The sequence below is a fragment of the Schistocerca serialis genome, chromosome 1 (assembly GCF_023864345.2).
Source record: "Schistocerca serialis cubense isolate TAMUIC-IGC-003099 chromosome 1, iqSchSeri2.2, whole genome shotgun sequence".
Lineage (NCBI taxonomy): Eukaryota > Metazoa > Arthropoda > Insecta > Orthoptera > Acrididae > Schistocerca > Schistocerca serialis.
The window spans coordinates 952211918-952228825 of NC_064638.1; the positions used below are offsets into that span (position 1 = coordinate 952211918).

The following is a 16908-nucleotide window of genomic DNA, read 5'->3' on the forward strand; positions in this document are numbered from 1 at the left end:
ACAGCCTCCATTCTTGAAGCCATGTTATGAACTAAACACTTAAATTTTACATGTGCAGCAAATGCCGTTCAGCACAAGGAGCTTGCAGTGCCTCCACACACCTGTGTGAGTCTATAGGGCATTACACTAAGTTGAAAATGTAATTATCCATTTTTCTTCAAATATCGAGTCCCCTGTAGCAGTTAAGTTCTGCGAACGTAAATATTTCATTTGGGAACCCCTCACTAAAAATCAATAAAACTTACTGTTTACAATCACAGTGCACATGCAAGAACTGGCCTTTGACAAAAGACGACAGCAAACAGTTACATTGTCTTGTAATCTTCTTTCTGCAATCGAACTTCGAGCCCCCCTCAATAATTTTGACTCCCCACAAATTACCTGCGGTGGCAAAATCGCGATTCGTTGATGCTCCATGACGTGTCCTGTCAACTAATCATTTCTTTTAGTGAACACCTGCCATAATTCTTTTTTCTCTATAGTTCAATTCAGTACCTCCTCATTAGTTATTAGATAAAACCATCTAATATCGAGCATTCTACTGTGACAAATTGTAATTAAAGTTTCACGACATATATATTTCGAGACAGTTGACAATTTTCAACCAGAGAAAAATCCAGTCTGGATGGTTGCATGAGTACTTTTACCGTTTCTAATGTGTCGGTGTCGATTACTCTGTATTGTACCGCAAAGCTCCTTCGAAGACGTAAATTTAATGTGCATTTATTTTGTAGGTGATTGTCTTGGCCACCTGCGTGGCAGTTGCTTGCAGCCAGGAGACGCGAGAGAAGCGCGGCCTCCTGGGGGCGGGAGTTCTGGCCGCCCCCGGCGCTGTGCTGGCGCCGCGCGTCCTCGCCGCCCCCGCCATAGCCGCCGCCCCCATCGTCGCAGCCCCCGCCATCGCCCACGCCCCTCTCGGCGTGGGGCTGGGCTTGGCTCACCCCATCATCGGCTGAACAGCTTCTTACTAATCTATACGTGTATGTCTGTACTGCGTGTGTATAAATATACTCTCTGTAGCCTTATTTGATGTTTTTTTTTTACTCAGCAAACCAGCGCATCCTTTTTCATACACCCTGTTGAGCGTAACGGAATTACACCACAAATCTAGCACTTCTGCTTACTTGTCTGCTCCGCTGCCAGCAATATAGTCATTATTTTCACAAGTTTGTATACGTAATATTGTCAGATATTGCAGTGTATTATCAATGTGGTCGTTCTAGAGAGTGTTTTCCATTACGTGCATACCTGAAAGTATTCAAATCCATTTTTGGGAGAAGTTAAGCACACATAGTGATAAACCTTAATACTATGACAATATTTCTAAAACAGTGTTGTTCGAATTTTTGGATGCAGTAAACCGGCGACTCGATGTGGCAAGGATTTGATAAGTCGATGGTGTGTTTTTACAGGTATGTGTGACCAGATGTCTATGTCTAAGTCATGCCTTTGACATGAAGTACGGACCAGTGGTTTGTGTGCACTAAGCTGGCTCCGATAGTGTCCAAGATGTCTGCCATCAGATATAGATCAGGCTAATATTGTGAACAAGGTAACACTCATCAGACCACTGCAACACGATTGCGATCTAGTGACAGTGCCATCCGGCTCGGAGATAGCATAGTCATCAGGGTAGAGATCAAGAAGGGCCGGAAGTGATACGCAGTACGTGGTATTCCGCATCTATTACAGTGATCCCGGATACTACTACTCTTCCCACGAAAGCCGAGATGAATGTCCCCCGCATCTTAATATTGCCTTCAACGGAGTGATTCGATGCCACGGATCATGTTTGGAGCAACCTTTGCGCTGTATGGCAGCGTTTTCGTACACGACCATAGATCTGGTATGAGAAGAAACGTTATTGTCCGATCGTGTAATATATTTCCGTCGATCCAGTATGCATACTCGAATGTTCCACGTCCACTACAATCGTAATTGACATGGTCGTTTGGTCAACATGGGAACGTGAAGGGGTTGTCTGCTGCAGAGCCTCATGTTTAATATTGTACACTGAATGATATTCCGGAACATCTGCACCTCCACCAGTACTGTAACATGCCATTATATGTGCCCAGATCGCAGCCTACCTGCTTTGCAGAGCCGACACACCTTCGTTCTGCACGCTCTGTGGAGAGACGTTTATGCCCACCATCTTATCCCTGATCGTGGTTTCACCGTACGTCAAACACTTCCTATAGATGTTCACGACTGTGGCCCTAGCGTAACTGACCGGCTACGCCATAATAAAGTACACATTCTCAGGCGCCGGTCCATAACAATTTGCCCTTTGTCAAAGTTGCCTGTTCCAGTGAACTTGCACATTTGCATACAAAATTGTTGCTAGAATGTGGGCCAGTCTATCTTTGCTCCATTTACGTAATTTCTTTCCGGTATTGCATGACCTAAACACCACCAGCCAGCATTAAGTTTCATTGTAGTCAACGTTCTTAATGTTTTGGCGCCAGATTTTACGCTGAAAAACATTAGCAGAGTCAGATGTGGATTTCGACCACAATTTATTTCTTATAAACTGCAGCTTGAAACAGAAAAATTTCAAGAAATGAAGCAAACTAAGGACACTAAGAACCAGAAGTAAATTGAAATAAACAGGTGTAACGAAGTGTAGGCGACTTAGGTCAGGCGAAGATGAGAGGATTACTTCAGAAAAGGGGGACGTTGAAAGTGATAGTCGAGTCTTAGAAAACTGGACAAGACAACTTAAAAAAAAGGTTCCACAGGTGATGAGTATGTTAAACGAATGTGTGACGAGAAAAAATACATTATTCAGATCAACAACAGAAATAAAGTATAGTCGCGATTGAGGACTGTAATTTAGTAACAGGCAGAAAGGCGATATGGTAAAATTACAATAGAATATGGATAGGAAGAACGAAATGAAAGGGTAACGTACCTGTTAGAAATTTGCCCAAGGACAATTCATTCATCCCTAACACTTGGTTAGCAGTCATGAAACAATGTTATATAAGTAGAAGAGACCTGCGGAAACCGAAAGGTTTCAGATAGCTTATATTATGATAAAGAATATTTCAGATCCAGATTTTAGGTAGCGAAACATTACCAGTGTCAGACGTGGATTCCGTTTATAATTTATTTCTTATAAACTGCAGGCTGAAACACAAAATTTTCGAGCAAGAAAGAAAATATAAGAGGTTGAGATCGAGTAGTTATTGACAGATTCAAAGGATGCATTAGACAACGATTCACTGAAGCAGTGAATAGAAGCACACAGAACATTATTGGATAGCTTTGAGAGATGAAGTGCTGAAAGTAGTAGGAGATAAAGTATCTAAAAAGACAAGGCCCTTTATAAATCCGTGGGCAGCACATGAGGTACTGAATTTAATTGCCCATAGGAGAAAATCAAATCCCCGCACGTGAATCTGTCAAAGAGGAATTCAAAAAATGGTTCAAATTGCTCTGATCACAATGGGACTTAACTTCTGAGGTCATCAGTCCCCTAGAACTTAGAACTACTTAAACCTAACTAACCTAAGGACATCACACACCCATGCCCGAGGTAGGATTCGAACGTGCGACCGTAGCGGTTGCGAGGTTCCAGACTGTAGCGCCTAGAACCGCTCGGCCACCCCGGCCGACAAAGAGGAATTCAGATATCTAAAAATAAGACTGACAGAAAGTTCACATAGGCAAAGCAGGCATAGCTGTACGAAAAGTTCAAATTTATTGAAACATACATGGCTTTACGAAATATAGAAGCCGCTTACCTGAAAAATAAAGAGGCCTTTTGAAAAAGGAGACCGTTGAGTGTTAATATTTCAGTTGGGAAGCCACTACTAAAAAAAAGAAAGGAAGGCTAAAAGACAGGCCCAGTCAGAGGAAGGGATGATAAAGAAGGAGAAAGTATATGAAGACGGAATAGAAGATATAATACTGCCAGAATGTGACTGAGAACTTACACACCTAAGCCGAAACAAGGCACCTAGAGTAGTTGACATATTCTCGTTGAGATACTTGAAAGAACATCTGATGTGCGTTATATATCTGAGACGCGACCTGAATCACCAGTAAAAGCAGAACTCATTGTGGACTATTTAGAATTTCGGGGAAATATAGGAACACGTAAGGAAATACTGATCCAAAGACTTATTTTATAAGATAGGATGAAGAAAGATATCAAATATTTATGGCATTTGCAGATTAACTGAAAACCTTAAACTATGTTGGTTGTGGTACACACTTTGAAATTCTTCCGGCAGCAGGGATAAAATATAGGGACATTAAAGGAAAGCAGTAGATGAGAAAGGAATGAGACATGCTTGTAGTCCAACACTTATGTAATTATATCGCTACATTAAGCAAGTGGTAAAAGAAAACATAGAGAAACTAGAAAGGGAATTGAAATTCATAGATAAGAAACAAAAACTTTGAGGTTTATCAAAGACTTTGTAAATCTGTCGGACAGCAACGGAAATGGAAGGTCAGTTTATCTCCCTAAAACAGTTTATAAGATGGAGATCATCGAAAGAAAAACAAGGGTAACCCATTGTCAGGATATTGAGGGAATTAGATTAAGAAAAGGCACTAAAAGTTGTAGATAGGTCATGCTGTTTGGTCCGTAAAGTAACTGGTCACGGCAGAAACTAGGGCATGAACTGTGAACTAACTACAAGAAGAAAGTCTTTCCTCAAAAACTACGTTAACTTGGAAAATACATTGACGGAAAAAATTGTAGCACGACGAAGAAGTTGAGCGACACAAAAGAAATTTCCTAAGCCTGTTTCTACATCTGAAACATGATTTCTATTCGAGTTTCGTCCCACTCGCATAAGACTGGAGATAGTAAAGCCACTGACGACACAAATAAGGTATGCTCAACACACGCTGTAACGTTCGTGAGCATTAGTTACATCTGAGACTGGGCAAGGTGAGTTGATGTTAGTCAAGAATTCCCTTACGGCTACTAACACGCTGTTATCAACACCTCACTGAGTTTGAAAGAGATCTTCTAATAAGGCTACGAGAAACTGATAGTTCCTTCTGTGATATTACAGAAATATGTGGCAGGAAAGTAGCCACTGTACATAATCCCTGGCAGCGTTGGTAACGAGAGTGTACGGTTGCAAGAAGACCGTGCTCAGGGTGGCCACGTGGCAGTACTGAGAGGGAAGACCTTCGTGTTCAGCGTATGGCTCTGGCGCATCGTACTGCATCTACAGCAGCAATTGTAACCGCAGTTGGTACCGTAATGACACAACGAACTGTTAAAAATCGGTTGCTTCATGGTTGGCTCTGAACCAGACGCCCTGTATCGTGCACTCCACCGACCCAAACAACCATCTGCGACTTTAGTCGTGTTAAGCGAGAACTCAGGGTGGAGGTCTCTTGTGTTTTCTGATGAAAGCTGGTTCTGCCTCGGTGCCAGTGATGATCGTATACCGGTTAGAAGGTGGCCAGTTGAGGGCCTGCAACCAACTAGTCTGCGTGCTGGACTTACTGAACATACGCCTGCAGTTATGATGGAGGATGGGATTTGCATGACAGGTGGAGCACTCTCGTGGACATTCCATCAATTCTGACTCAAAATTTGTACGTCTGGTTGTTGATTCGATCTACTGTGTTGGCATTCATGAACAGCATTCCAAGGGGTGTTTTCCAACAGGATAACGCTCGACCACATACCACAGTTGTAGCCCAACATGCTGTACAGCGTAACGACATGTTGCTTTGGGCCGCTCGGTTACCAGATCTTTCTCCGATCGAGTACATGTCGAAAATCACCGAACGACAACTCCAGCGTCATCCACAAAAATTACCCTCCCCGTATTGATAAATCAAATAGAACACGCATCGAATTCCATCCCACGAACTGAACACCTGTACAGCACAATGCATGAACGTTAACATGCTTGCTGTCTACATTCTGCTGGTTACATCGGTTATTACTGTACCAGAATTTAACATTTGCAATGGCCTATCTTGTGAATGCGTCTCTTATGAGACTGTAGCGTATATCTTTGTTTCTAGTATGTGTCCTGCCATCTGTGGATCTTATTGTGGGCCAGCGTTATCAGTCCTGTAAGCCCATAATGTAAATATGAACATCCACGAAAAGCTGTGTCCCTCTGATATTCGCTTCCATATGGGCTCCACGACAGTGTGCTCTAAGCCGTTCGAATGATTTATGGAACATGAAACCAACATTCATTACATTATGTAGGTAAATTTTTGTAACTGAAGGTGTCCATAGTGTAGTAATGCCAAAAAAACAACGGATTTCCTCTTCTGGAATTAAATTCGTTTACACAGATTATTTTGTTATTAATGGCAAGGAGATAATAACTTGACTGGCTCAAAACACAAAATAATTATTTGGATACGACTTCCCCACAAGTTTACATTATCACAGTGAACTGATAATAGCTTATACCTAAATATAACTGAAATAATTCATGCCGAATGAAGCTATATATTCGACGCCATATTCTAATACCCATTACTTATCCTACAGGTAATGTACGACTGTAGTGACATTTTTGACAATATAAACAACACTGTCGTAGTTTTCGCAAAGAAATAATTTTGGAGTTCCAAATACTGCCACATCTAGGTATACTACAAAACTAGACATAGCAAATTATAGTGCTTTAATATCGTTACCATTAAGGATAGGAACATTTTACGATCAAACAACGATTGAAAGGACCAGCAGGCTTCATGCATGTAATCGTTCACGAGTTATTTCAGAACGAAAGAAATGTACAGTAGTTGGGAAGCGGAGTGAGAAAAGCCAATATAACTTCAACGTTTGGGTCGATCAAGTATGATTTTATAACATAAATACATTTCAAAACAGCAGAAGAGAAAAATCCACTGTTCACTGAATGCTGATAATTTTAATCGTATTTCGGTCGTGTATCTTCCTATTGTTCAGATCTTCCTTATCATTTTTTGTCTCACCAACTTACAGAATTGGTGCCGCCGAGTTCAAGAAGTGTAGAATCAGAAGGAACGGAGTTCGAGGTAGCTCCTGGAATATGTACTGATAACATCAGCTCAAAAAATCCATTGACTCAGCGAAAAAGAGACGGCGACGACAAACAGTCATGACACCCAAGCTTTGAGAAATGTGGGATCAGTGGCAGAGAAAGCGTCCACATAGTGACAGCTACAATCGAAACTCAATATTTCCAAATTTAGTAGCCAATTCCCGAAATAAATTTCTAAGGAAAGACTACTAAAATAAATTCCCGAAATAAATTTCTAAGGAAAGACTACTAAAATCAAGAACCAGTTTAAGTATAAGAAATTGCAAGCTGCTGCCGTCCGTTGGGGTGCTAAATTACTACCAGTAGTAACAAGCAACGATACAGTAGGAAGTCTGTCTGTGGTTATTTGAGACTGTGATACTGAACAACTTTATGGAGTCCATGCATTTCAGCCTGTGCCTGGAAACGGCGGGCTGCTGCTGTATACGAAATTATCCATAAATGGGCGTTTTCTGTTCTAGGATAAAACATTATTTGGATTGAAGGCATATTTTTAATTGAATATCTCTTGTATTTAACTTACAGGAGTCACATGCATGTAATCATTCTCAAAAGCTTTCTTGGAGAAAAGATTGATTAAAGAAGGAGAGTCCAAACATAAAAATATTTAAAAACTGCGGAGCCATTGGTGTGGAATCGTTTTTAATAAATCTGAAAATGGAATTCAGTGAGTAAAAGTCAAAGGTACTTGGTTTATGCTGATTTGCATCCAATACTCGATTTTGTTCAAGATAATTTCAGGGAACACTAAGGTAGAGTAATCATTGTAAATTTAGTGGTGGAACATCGTTCTGGGCCACTGAAGCCGTAAGTCACGAAAAGTGAAGAGCGAAAGTCATTGTTTGATTGAAAATGTTTGTGTTTCTCGATGAATTTGAATTAATCCTATAGCTAATATACAGTTTACAATATTTGCATTTCATTTGTTTCCTAACTTAACAATGGCTATAGTCAATGCACTGGGTCATGAGGCCGTAATATTACATTAAAATATTAAAAAGGCTATAGTAAGAATCGATCAAATCCGAGAAATAACCAAAAAATGGACTCAAAGATAATTTATGTATCCATCAAATTTGACTTGAGTGACGAATTCCTTAAGAGATTTCGTTCTCTGTGTTTTAAAACTAAGGATTTCATGACCTATCTATACCTAGTCTATAAAGTAGATGCTGTGAACTGTACGGCAGCGTGGGGCGTCAAGCTGATGAATGACTGCAATAAGCAACTTACAAATAAAAGAGAAAATTGTAGATTGCGCTTCAGTTTGTGTCCGATTATCACCATCGATTCCCAGGGCATAAAAAATTTTACCAAAGAAAGAGCATTTCTATAAAAAATAGTTTTTCTCATCATATTTGCGATAGAAACATTGTACGTCGGTATGTTGTAGCGATAATACAAGAAATTTAACAATTAATTAGAAAGTAATTGTCTGAATATTCTCTTTAGTGCCGTTTTTTGTGAAATAGTAAGTAAATGAGATGTTTAGATGATTTTGCTAAAGGGCATAGTTTACCCTTTTCACTGTTGTTGTTGCGGTCTTCAGTTTTTTGGAAAATAGTAAGTAATTAGATTTTGGATGATTTTTTTATTTTTCTTCAAATACATGCCTAAGGGTCAGTTTAACCTTTTCACTTTTGTTGTTGCGTCTTCAGTTCGAAGTCTGGCGTGTTGCAGTGCTCCAAGCTACTCTATACTGTGCAAGGCTCTTCATCTTCGAATGACTATTGCAACTTGAATCCTTATGAATCTGCTAACTTTATTCGTGTATTAGTCCCCCCCCCCCCCCCCCCTACAGTCCTACACACGCATACGCCCACATACACAAACACACACCTACACTTCACTCCGGTACTAAACTGCTGACCCTTTGACGTCTCAGAATGACTCCTATAAAACGATTCCTGCTCGTAGTCATGTTGTGCAAAAACTTTTTTCTCCCCAGTTCTATTCAGTACTTCCTCGTTAGTTACGTGACCTACCTACCTAATCTTCAGCACTCTTCTTCACCACAACGTTTCAAAAGTTTCTCTTCTCTTCTTGTCAAAACTGTTTATCATCCATGTTTCAGTTTCGCACATGGCTCAACTCCACACAAATTATTTCAAAAAAGACTTCTTAACTGTTACTTTCATTAAATTTTAACGAATTTTTTTCTTCAGAATTTCTTTCCGTGCCACTGACACTGTACATTTTATGTACTTTCTTCTTCGGCCATCATCAATTACTTTGCTGGCAAAATACTAAAACTCATCTACTACTTTCAGAGTCTCTTTTCCTAATCTAATTACCTCACTATCAGCTTTTCAATTAGACTACATTCCATTATCCTTGTTTTGCTTTCGTTGAAGCTTATCTTATATCCTCCCTCCAAGATACATGTCATAGCCAAACCACCAAGTTTTTATGTCTTCTGCCTGTACTTTAATTCCTGCTCCAAATTTTTCTTTTGTTTCCTTTACTGCTTGTTACTTGCTGTATAGACTGAGTAACACAGGCGACACGCTACAACCCTGTCTCACTCCTTTCTGAACCATTGCTTCCCCTTTATGCACCCGATTCTAATAAGTGCCCTCTGGTTACTGTACAAGTTGTAAACAGCCTTCCGTTCCCTGCATTTTATCCAAAGCACCGTAAGAATTTCAAACATAGTATTCCAGTCAACACTGTCAAAAGCATTCTCTAAATCTACAAATGCTATAAATGTAGGCTTGCCATTCCTTAACTGATCATCTAAGATAAGTCGCAGGGCCAATACAATCTTGTGTGTTCCTACATTTCCCCAAATCCTACTACATCTTCCCCCAGTTCCGTTTCTATCATTTTTTTCCATTTATCTATAGAGAATTTGTGTTAGTAGTTTGCAACTATAACTTATTAAACTGATAGTTCGTGAATATTAAGACCTGCCAGCATCTGCTTTCTTTGAAATTAGAATTATTACATTCTTATTATTCGTGGAGCCTTCTTTGGACTTAGGTCTTTCAGTGTTTCGTCAAATTCTTGTCCCAGGATCCTATCTCCCATCTCATCTCCGTCTGTGACCCCTTCCATCTCTATAATATTGCCTTCAAGTTTATCTCCCTTTTTATAGACTCTCTACATACTTCTTCCACCTTCCAGCATTCCCTTGTTTGCTTAAGACTGGTTTTCCATCTGAGCTCTTGATGTGCACACATCTGTTTCTCTTTTCTATAAAGAATTCTTCAATTTTCCTATAGCTACTATTTATCTTTCCCCTAGTCAACTATGCATCTAAATCCTTATGCTTCTCAGTCCTTATCATATGGGTACCAAATTACATAAACCTCATGTTTTCGTGCAATGGAAACAAACTAGAGCTCATCACAAAGAAAAACTAATTTGAAAAAAAAGAGCCACCCCAATGTGATGCTATTTTTGAGAGAAAAATGTGTGTTGCTCTAGGTATGAATATTATTTTAAGTGATCTGGCCAACCTTTGGGATAATATAGGGTTTTTCAAAAGTATAGATCCAATTTAGCAAATCTGAACTTCACAACATATAAATGGGACTTGAAGAGTCTAAATATCGAAAGAGAGATGAAGGTACAACATTTTGTTTTGTTAACCATTAGTAGCGCAGACTCGCAGCAAAGCACGAAATGGGGAACATGCTGAACATTTATAGCCTGTGAGAAAAAAAGAAGAAACAAACTCTCAAACTTTGTCCTTTCATTGGTATGTAGACCGTTCATGTGCAGTTTATACTTCATGAACTGCAAATCAGTTACACTGGATCCGCATTTTTGAATAACCCTGTACTTAACAATTTTATTTATAAGGTAGTCCACTGAATTAAAGCCACTGGATGCAAAAATCTTGTAGTTATGTTCGTAGGAGGTCATCGATGAGGAAACACATTGTTTCGTAACACTTTTGTCGGCAAAGTAGACTCCATAGGACATCAGTGTCATCATCTTGTGCCTCCAGCTGATAATGAATTGCACGAGATAGTGTTTATGGAAGCGCCCAGCATCGGTCCGTCAAAAATGGCTCTGAGCACTATGGGACGTAACTGCTGAGATCATCAATCCCCTGGAACTTAGAACTACTTAAAGCTAACTAACCTAAGGACATCACATACATCCATGCCCGAGGCAGGATTCGAACCTGCGACCGTAGCAGTATCGGACCGTTATTTCAGGAAGTCTTTTCTTAGGGCCAAACAACAGAATTAATGGTACAGCGAATTTATGAATGCCAAATGTTATCGCTGGGCTTGTTCTTCGCTTGGAGAGTCGTTTATTTTGACTGAAGTTAGCCTTTTAGATGCGTATGTGATCATTTGTTCATGCTGATCAGTGCGAATTGAGAGGAGTCGATGGCCTGAATTATGCATTCTGTCAGGTCGCAAATCTGCAGAAAAGTAGCGGACGTAAGATATTTCTTTAATTTTTAAAAACCCGGCTGACACTGCTGTGAGAGTTTATATTTTGCACCATTCTCACGTAAATTGTTACGCGGTCTGGCGATCTGGGTGGCATTTAGTATAAATTTACAAGAGTAGTTGGTATATCCAGTGAACGATTGAAGGTCTTCTAAGCTGGTGAGCACATAATTTTTTTCTATGGTTGTCTCATTTTGTTGAATTGGTTACAATCTTTAACAATATAACGTGTGGCCTATACACTCTACTTCCTCTTGAAGCAATTCGTAATTTTGTAGATGGCTCCTTAGCTCGTTTTGTTGTATTGTCTGGAAAAGCAGAAGTAAGTTTGACAAGGTTAGTACCCTGTAGTGTCACATAAGAATATATCGTCTAGACAGTTCGCTGTATTTCGAATCTTATGGATCAGCTGCCTTTCATCCCCACCACACTCCAAAAGAAAAAAACAGTTTGAAAGTTAGTAGTCCACTAGAAATTCTGAATAATAGTTAATTTTATCCACACAGTCCAGATGTTTTGTTAACAAATATGAATTGGGTTAGCTATTCGTTTAGCAGCAATTTCAAATGTGCTTCGAGTAAATAAAATTTAGAGAATAAAAGGACATCCTATGACTTTTTCTGCCCTAGAGATGGTACTGACGTCAATCTATGATGGTGCATTATGTTTGCTTTAAAATTATTTGGATTGCATGAAATTACCAGTGGTGATGCCTATCGACTTCATGTGTTCAGTGTGAGGATGCCTTGTTGCACCAGACTACTAAGTTTCTTCTTGAGGGTATCGAACAATGCTGCCGACAAACATGTAAAGTAGCAAGATGCTGATGAAGATTTTAATTGAATTTGAGTTACATAATTATTTGTACCCCCCACCCCCCGAGCCTGTTGGATATACTGTAGATCTGAATATTCAGTGCATAGTGAAAGATCATTAAATCGTACTACTACTGGTAAGTACAATGATGAAGGCATCTCCTATTTCTAAACCTTAAGACGGAAAAATGTCCACATCTAAAATGTTTTGTGCCTGAAGTGATATCACAACTAAGACAATAATACAATGAGCGACTTCTTTGTCCAGTGACGATATTCCACATTTACCACGCAAACTTATGCAGTGCTTGCTGTTGGACAGTAATCTGTGTGATGTTGGCGGAATAGGTGCAGAACCGATTCGGGTGTGTGTCCTCATTCGTGACAGAAACTGGCGAATCGGTATCAACAAGGATTTTTATAAGGTGGTTGTTACTCGTACATGTGAGAGAAAGCTTTTAACTTTTGTGGTTGTGCTGTGAAAGGGTTAAGTTGTGACTCTAGCGTGTTTACCTTATGGTAACAATGTTCGTGCCAAATGATGCGGCTTTGCAAACTTCTGACGTATACATCTTTACACCACGCGCTTAACGTGTTTCTTTAGGTGGCTGTTTCCTTGAAGCCCCCAGAAGACAGTCCTGAAAAAAAAGTCTCAGTTGCCCTTATCTGTAATTTGCGTGACATATTCAACTACTTCTACAGTGCTCGGAGTACTTGATTATTGGAATGAACGGTAAGTGCTGCCTGTATAATAACCTTACTAGGAGTATAAGGATCATCTGGATCAGTGCAGATGTCCATCGGTAGTAAATCCGGCAGAACTCTGTTCAGGCCACAGGCTTCATCACCAACAGTGTAAGAATAAATCCAAAATACTCTAGACCATCAGTAAACATGTAAGCATTTGACACAGGCAGATGCTAGAAGACGTGCACAAATTCATCTTCCAGCCTGCCTGCCCCTATGTCCACCATAACTATCAAAGCAGCTCAGCCTGCCGCAACGGAGACAGAAGAGTTCATGAGTATTTAAGCGCAGCGATTACAGCGGGCGAACTTGGGTTTCCGCAAGCCTGGAAAGCTTCACATGACTCGCTCATTCTGCTGCGCCTGCCGATACGTTGCACTATCCATCCAACGTGACTACAGAACAACCAGGTATATTTTTGAATAGGTATTTTCACTGCAGCTCAATTATCGTAACGATGCCAGCAGGAAAATGATCAAATGAAACTTTCAGGTGATTAAGGAGAAACTGAGAATTGAAGAATGTATAACCGTCACGAAACACAGCCCAAGTCTAGCAAGAAAAATGTTCTCCTGTGTGTATGAGGCAGCTTCAAAGAAATTTGTAGCGTCTTGCAAAGCGAAATGTGTATAACGGTTTTAAAATATCATTCGAGAACTTCTAGTATGCTATGATAAGCTTTCAAATTTTATCAACAGTTTACTCACTCCACAGATACTTCGAAAGGCGACAAAGACTTAATGACTGGCAAAGGTGAGAAAATCTGTGCTAATAAGTTGAGGCCATTTATCAGTATACAGTCTTTCTAAATTTAGGGTAAACATTGTTTGAAACAGGAAAAAAAAATAACTCAGTGGATATTAAAAACCACGTTCTGGTGCTATGCAACTTAGTGTGAAGAAAGCTACGTATGAAAGAAAATCTTCTTCTTTCAAATATGTACATTTTAGATCACCATCATACGAAAAACGAACTTCGTGTTGGCTAAAATGCATGTAGGAAATGTAGAGTGAACTATTTTGGTCACTCGGAATGAATTCATCGAGCCCGCAATGGCATCCTGGAAAAAGTAATTAAAACTGGTGTAACTGGGGTCATATTTGGCTGAAAGACACCAAGGTTACTGAGCTAGAATTCCAAAACCTACTTTAGTACCATTTGCGTTGTAGTACACATCCTCAGGTTCTAAGTGAAAATGATCTTTGCTTTCAGAGATGGTTCTGCTTACTGCACAGAACATGTATGTGAGGCGAACAGATAGCGGTTTGAATTCAGAATAGCCGGAACTACTCGAAAGACTGCGCAGTTGTAGAGAAAACCGTTCATATCGCAATAAATAAATCATACCGAAATACGCAGAAAAGGAAAATAAAGCATTAATAAAATCCACAATATCCTGGCCTACAACGAACCAGAATGAATATATATTTCATTGATCCTCGCATTTTCATACTCGGATAAAGAAAGACTTTTCCTCAACTTCCGAACACTACTCACAACAGTACAACGAAACCAAACAGATTAAACTGCTACGTAGCGTAACACAGCGGACTAACAGGCATGCATAGACACGTCGAAAGCGAAATGTGTGCACCTCTGGAGACGAGTGGGCCAGCGAAGTAAACGGCGAAGTCAACCGCAGACCCGGTGGTGCTTTAACGTAACTTACAGCAGCATCACACATGTCCGGCCATCGAGGTGACCGCAGAGACGCTGGTACAGTGGATCAGCATTCAAGGTCGACTTGGTTCAAATGGCTCTGAGCACTATGGGACTCAACTGCTGAGGTCATTAGTCCCCTAGAACTTATAACTAGTTAAACGTAACTAACCTAAGGACATCACACACATCCATGCCCGAGGCAGGATTCGAACCTGCGACCGTAGCGGTCTCGCGGTTCCAGACTGCAGCGCCAGAACCGCGCGGCCACTTCGGCCGGCAAAGGTCGAGTATGTTCCCATTAGTTCCGATGCACTCTGGGAGTCTACCATGTCCGTCTCGGTCCCAGAATCTGAGATACTAATCACTGTGCTCCATATCGGTGACACCAAATGTTATTCCACATGAATTTCGTTATCAGCATCGGAACACTCTAAACACGTTAACAAATAATTCCGCATCAGTTAAATGCTATTAGTATCCGTCTATAGCCAACTAGCAGGAAACTATACCAAAATAGAAAAGTCAACCAAACAATCCACTTTATCAAACATCTATATACAAAACCATATATCTTATATGTTTCCCACGTTGTCATGGAAAAACCGTGACGAGCAATGAAACAGGTATGTGACCATTTCATGATGTGAAGCAGTAGAAGAATTCAGTTGCAACATACGATACGCCGTAAACAAGTATTTGAGTCCTTTTTGCAGAACAGAAAACTTCACGCACTGCGAAAACTAGACAAATGAAATAGAAAATGCTTTCAAGCTACTTTGGTCTTGCTGTCTCATACATTTCCATTTAATATTGAACGGAAATCACGATTGCAGTGTGTGATACTTTGTCTTCACTCTTCATCGACGCGTTGTATCTTACCCCTTGCCCATCACCAGTTTCTCTGAACTGACTACTTCTTCTTCTCCTACTACTACTACTAATACTACGAGGCCGTGCTGAAACGAAATGGCTCCGAATTTCATATGTGAAAACTCTCAAAGTAAAACAAACGTTGTTACCATTCTACAGCTTTAGTCTTCAAGTCACAATATTCATTTCTCAACATAATTACCCTGGTGACGAACGCTATTCTCCCGACGAGAGACCAGTTTGTTGATACCGTCTCTGCGGAACGATTGACTCTGCTGTCGGAGTCGCAACCTCACCTCTGCTTGCACCGCTTCGTCACTATCAAAGTGAAATCATCGAAGATGTTATTTAAGTTTTGGAAACAGATGAAAATCTGACGGCGTCAATTAGGGTCAGTATGGAGAATGGTCGAGGACAGGGAACCCAAGACGTCGAGTTGCTCCAGATGTCGCTGCGCTCGTATGTGACCTGTTATTGTCTTGCTCCATCCCTGCACGAATTCAAAACTGGATTATAGGACGCTGTTTCTCACGCACAGACAGTTACAAGTACGTTACACACCACCATGTTTCACGGTACAACCCCTTAAGCGGCAGAGGACTACAAATGCGTAGACATGAAGAATAAAGATGCAGAATGTTAACGAAGTTATTCAAAAGTTTTCAAGAGTTTTCACATAAAAAGTGGGAGTCATTACTTTTCAGTGTGCCGTCGTACTGTAATAATAATAGGACTTTTTCGCCTTCAGGGGATAGTCATCTTTAAACACATAATAAAATTCATTTTTTGGATTAAACGTTTCACTGCGGTGATAATTTATATTAGTCTGCCGGCCGGAGTGGCCGTGCGGTTCTAGGCGCTACAGTCTAGAGCCGAGCGACCACAACGGTCGCAGGTTCGAATCTCGCCTCGTGCATGGATGTGTGTGATGTTCTTAGGTTATTAGGGTTTAATTAGTTCTAAGTTCTAGGCTATTGATGACCTCAGAAGTTAAGTCGCATAGTGCTCAGAGCCATTTGAACCATACATTAATCTGTCAGATACTCCGTTATCCAATTTGTGAAAAATCTTCACCGAAAGCCACCCACGGCGAAAAAAATAGTCGACATCGAAGCCAATGGGGCAGCAAGTAATTTGGACGACGGGTGCTATGGAAACTATGAATGTCTTGAGATCGCGTCAGCCCGGTACAACTTCAACACAAAAGTGGACAAAAAGCGTATCGAGCGAGCAGAGAAGCGGATGACAGGAACTAACAAAGATCGCCACACGACCGCCATGGCCACGAAGAAGATGGAGGAGGATCTCCTTTTGGATCTGGAAGGATTGCTGTGTCGTCCAGGCATCGATGACGAGAGGTATGTTTAATTT

At 40.5% G+C, this 16908-nt stretch overlaps 1 protein-coding gene across 6 annotated transcripts in view; it reads left to right on the forward strand.

The window, feature by feature from the left end:
* Nucleotides 1-16908, forward strand: part of LOC126412745 (cuticle protein 65-like) — an 86730-nt gene that overhangs the window by 59345 nt on the left and 10477 nt on the right. For 3 of the 6 annotated variants that reach the window (XM_050082557.1, XM_050082549.1, XM_050082530.1), the window contains exon 2: nt 735-1025. The exons of the other annotated variants lie outside the window; for them this stretch is intronic. In XM_050082557.1, the coding sequence (XP_049938514.1) occupies nt 735-956 (222 nt within the window). In that variant the 3' untranslated portion in view covers nt 957-1025. Of the gene's footprint in view, nt 1-734; nt 1026-16908 lie in introns of those variants that run through there. 6 annotated transcript variants of the gene reach the window in all.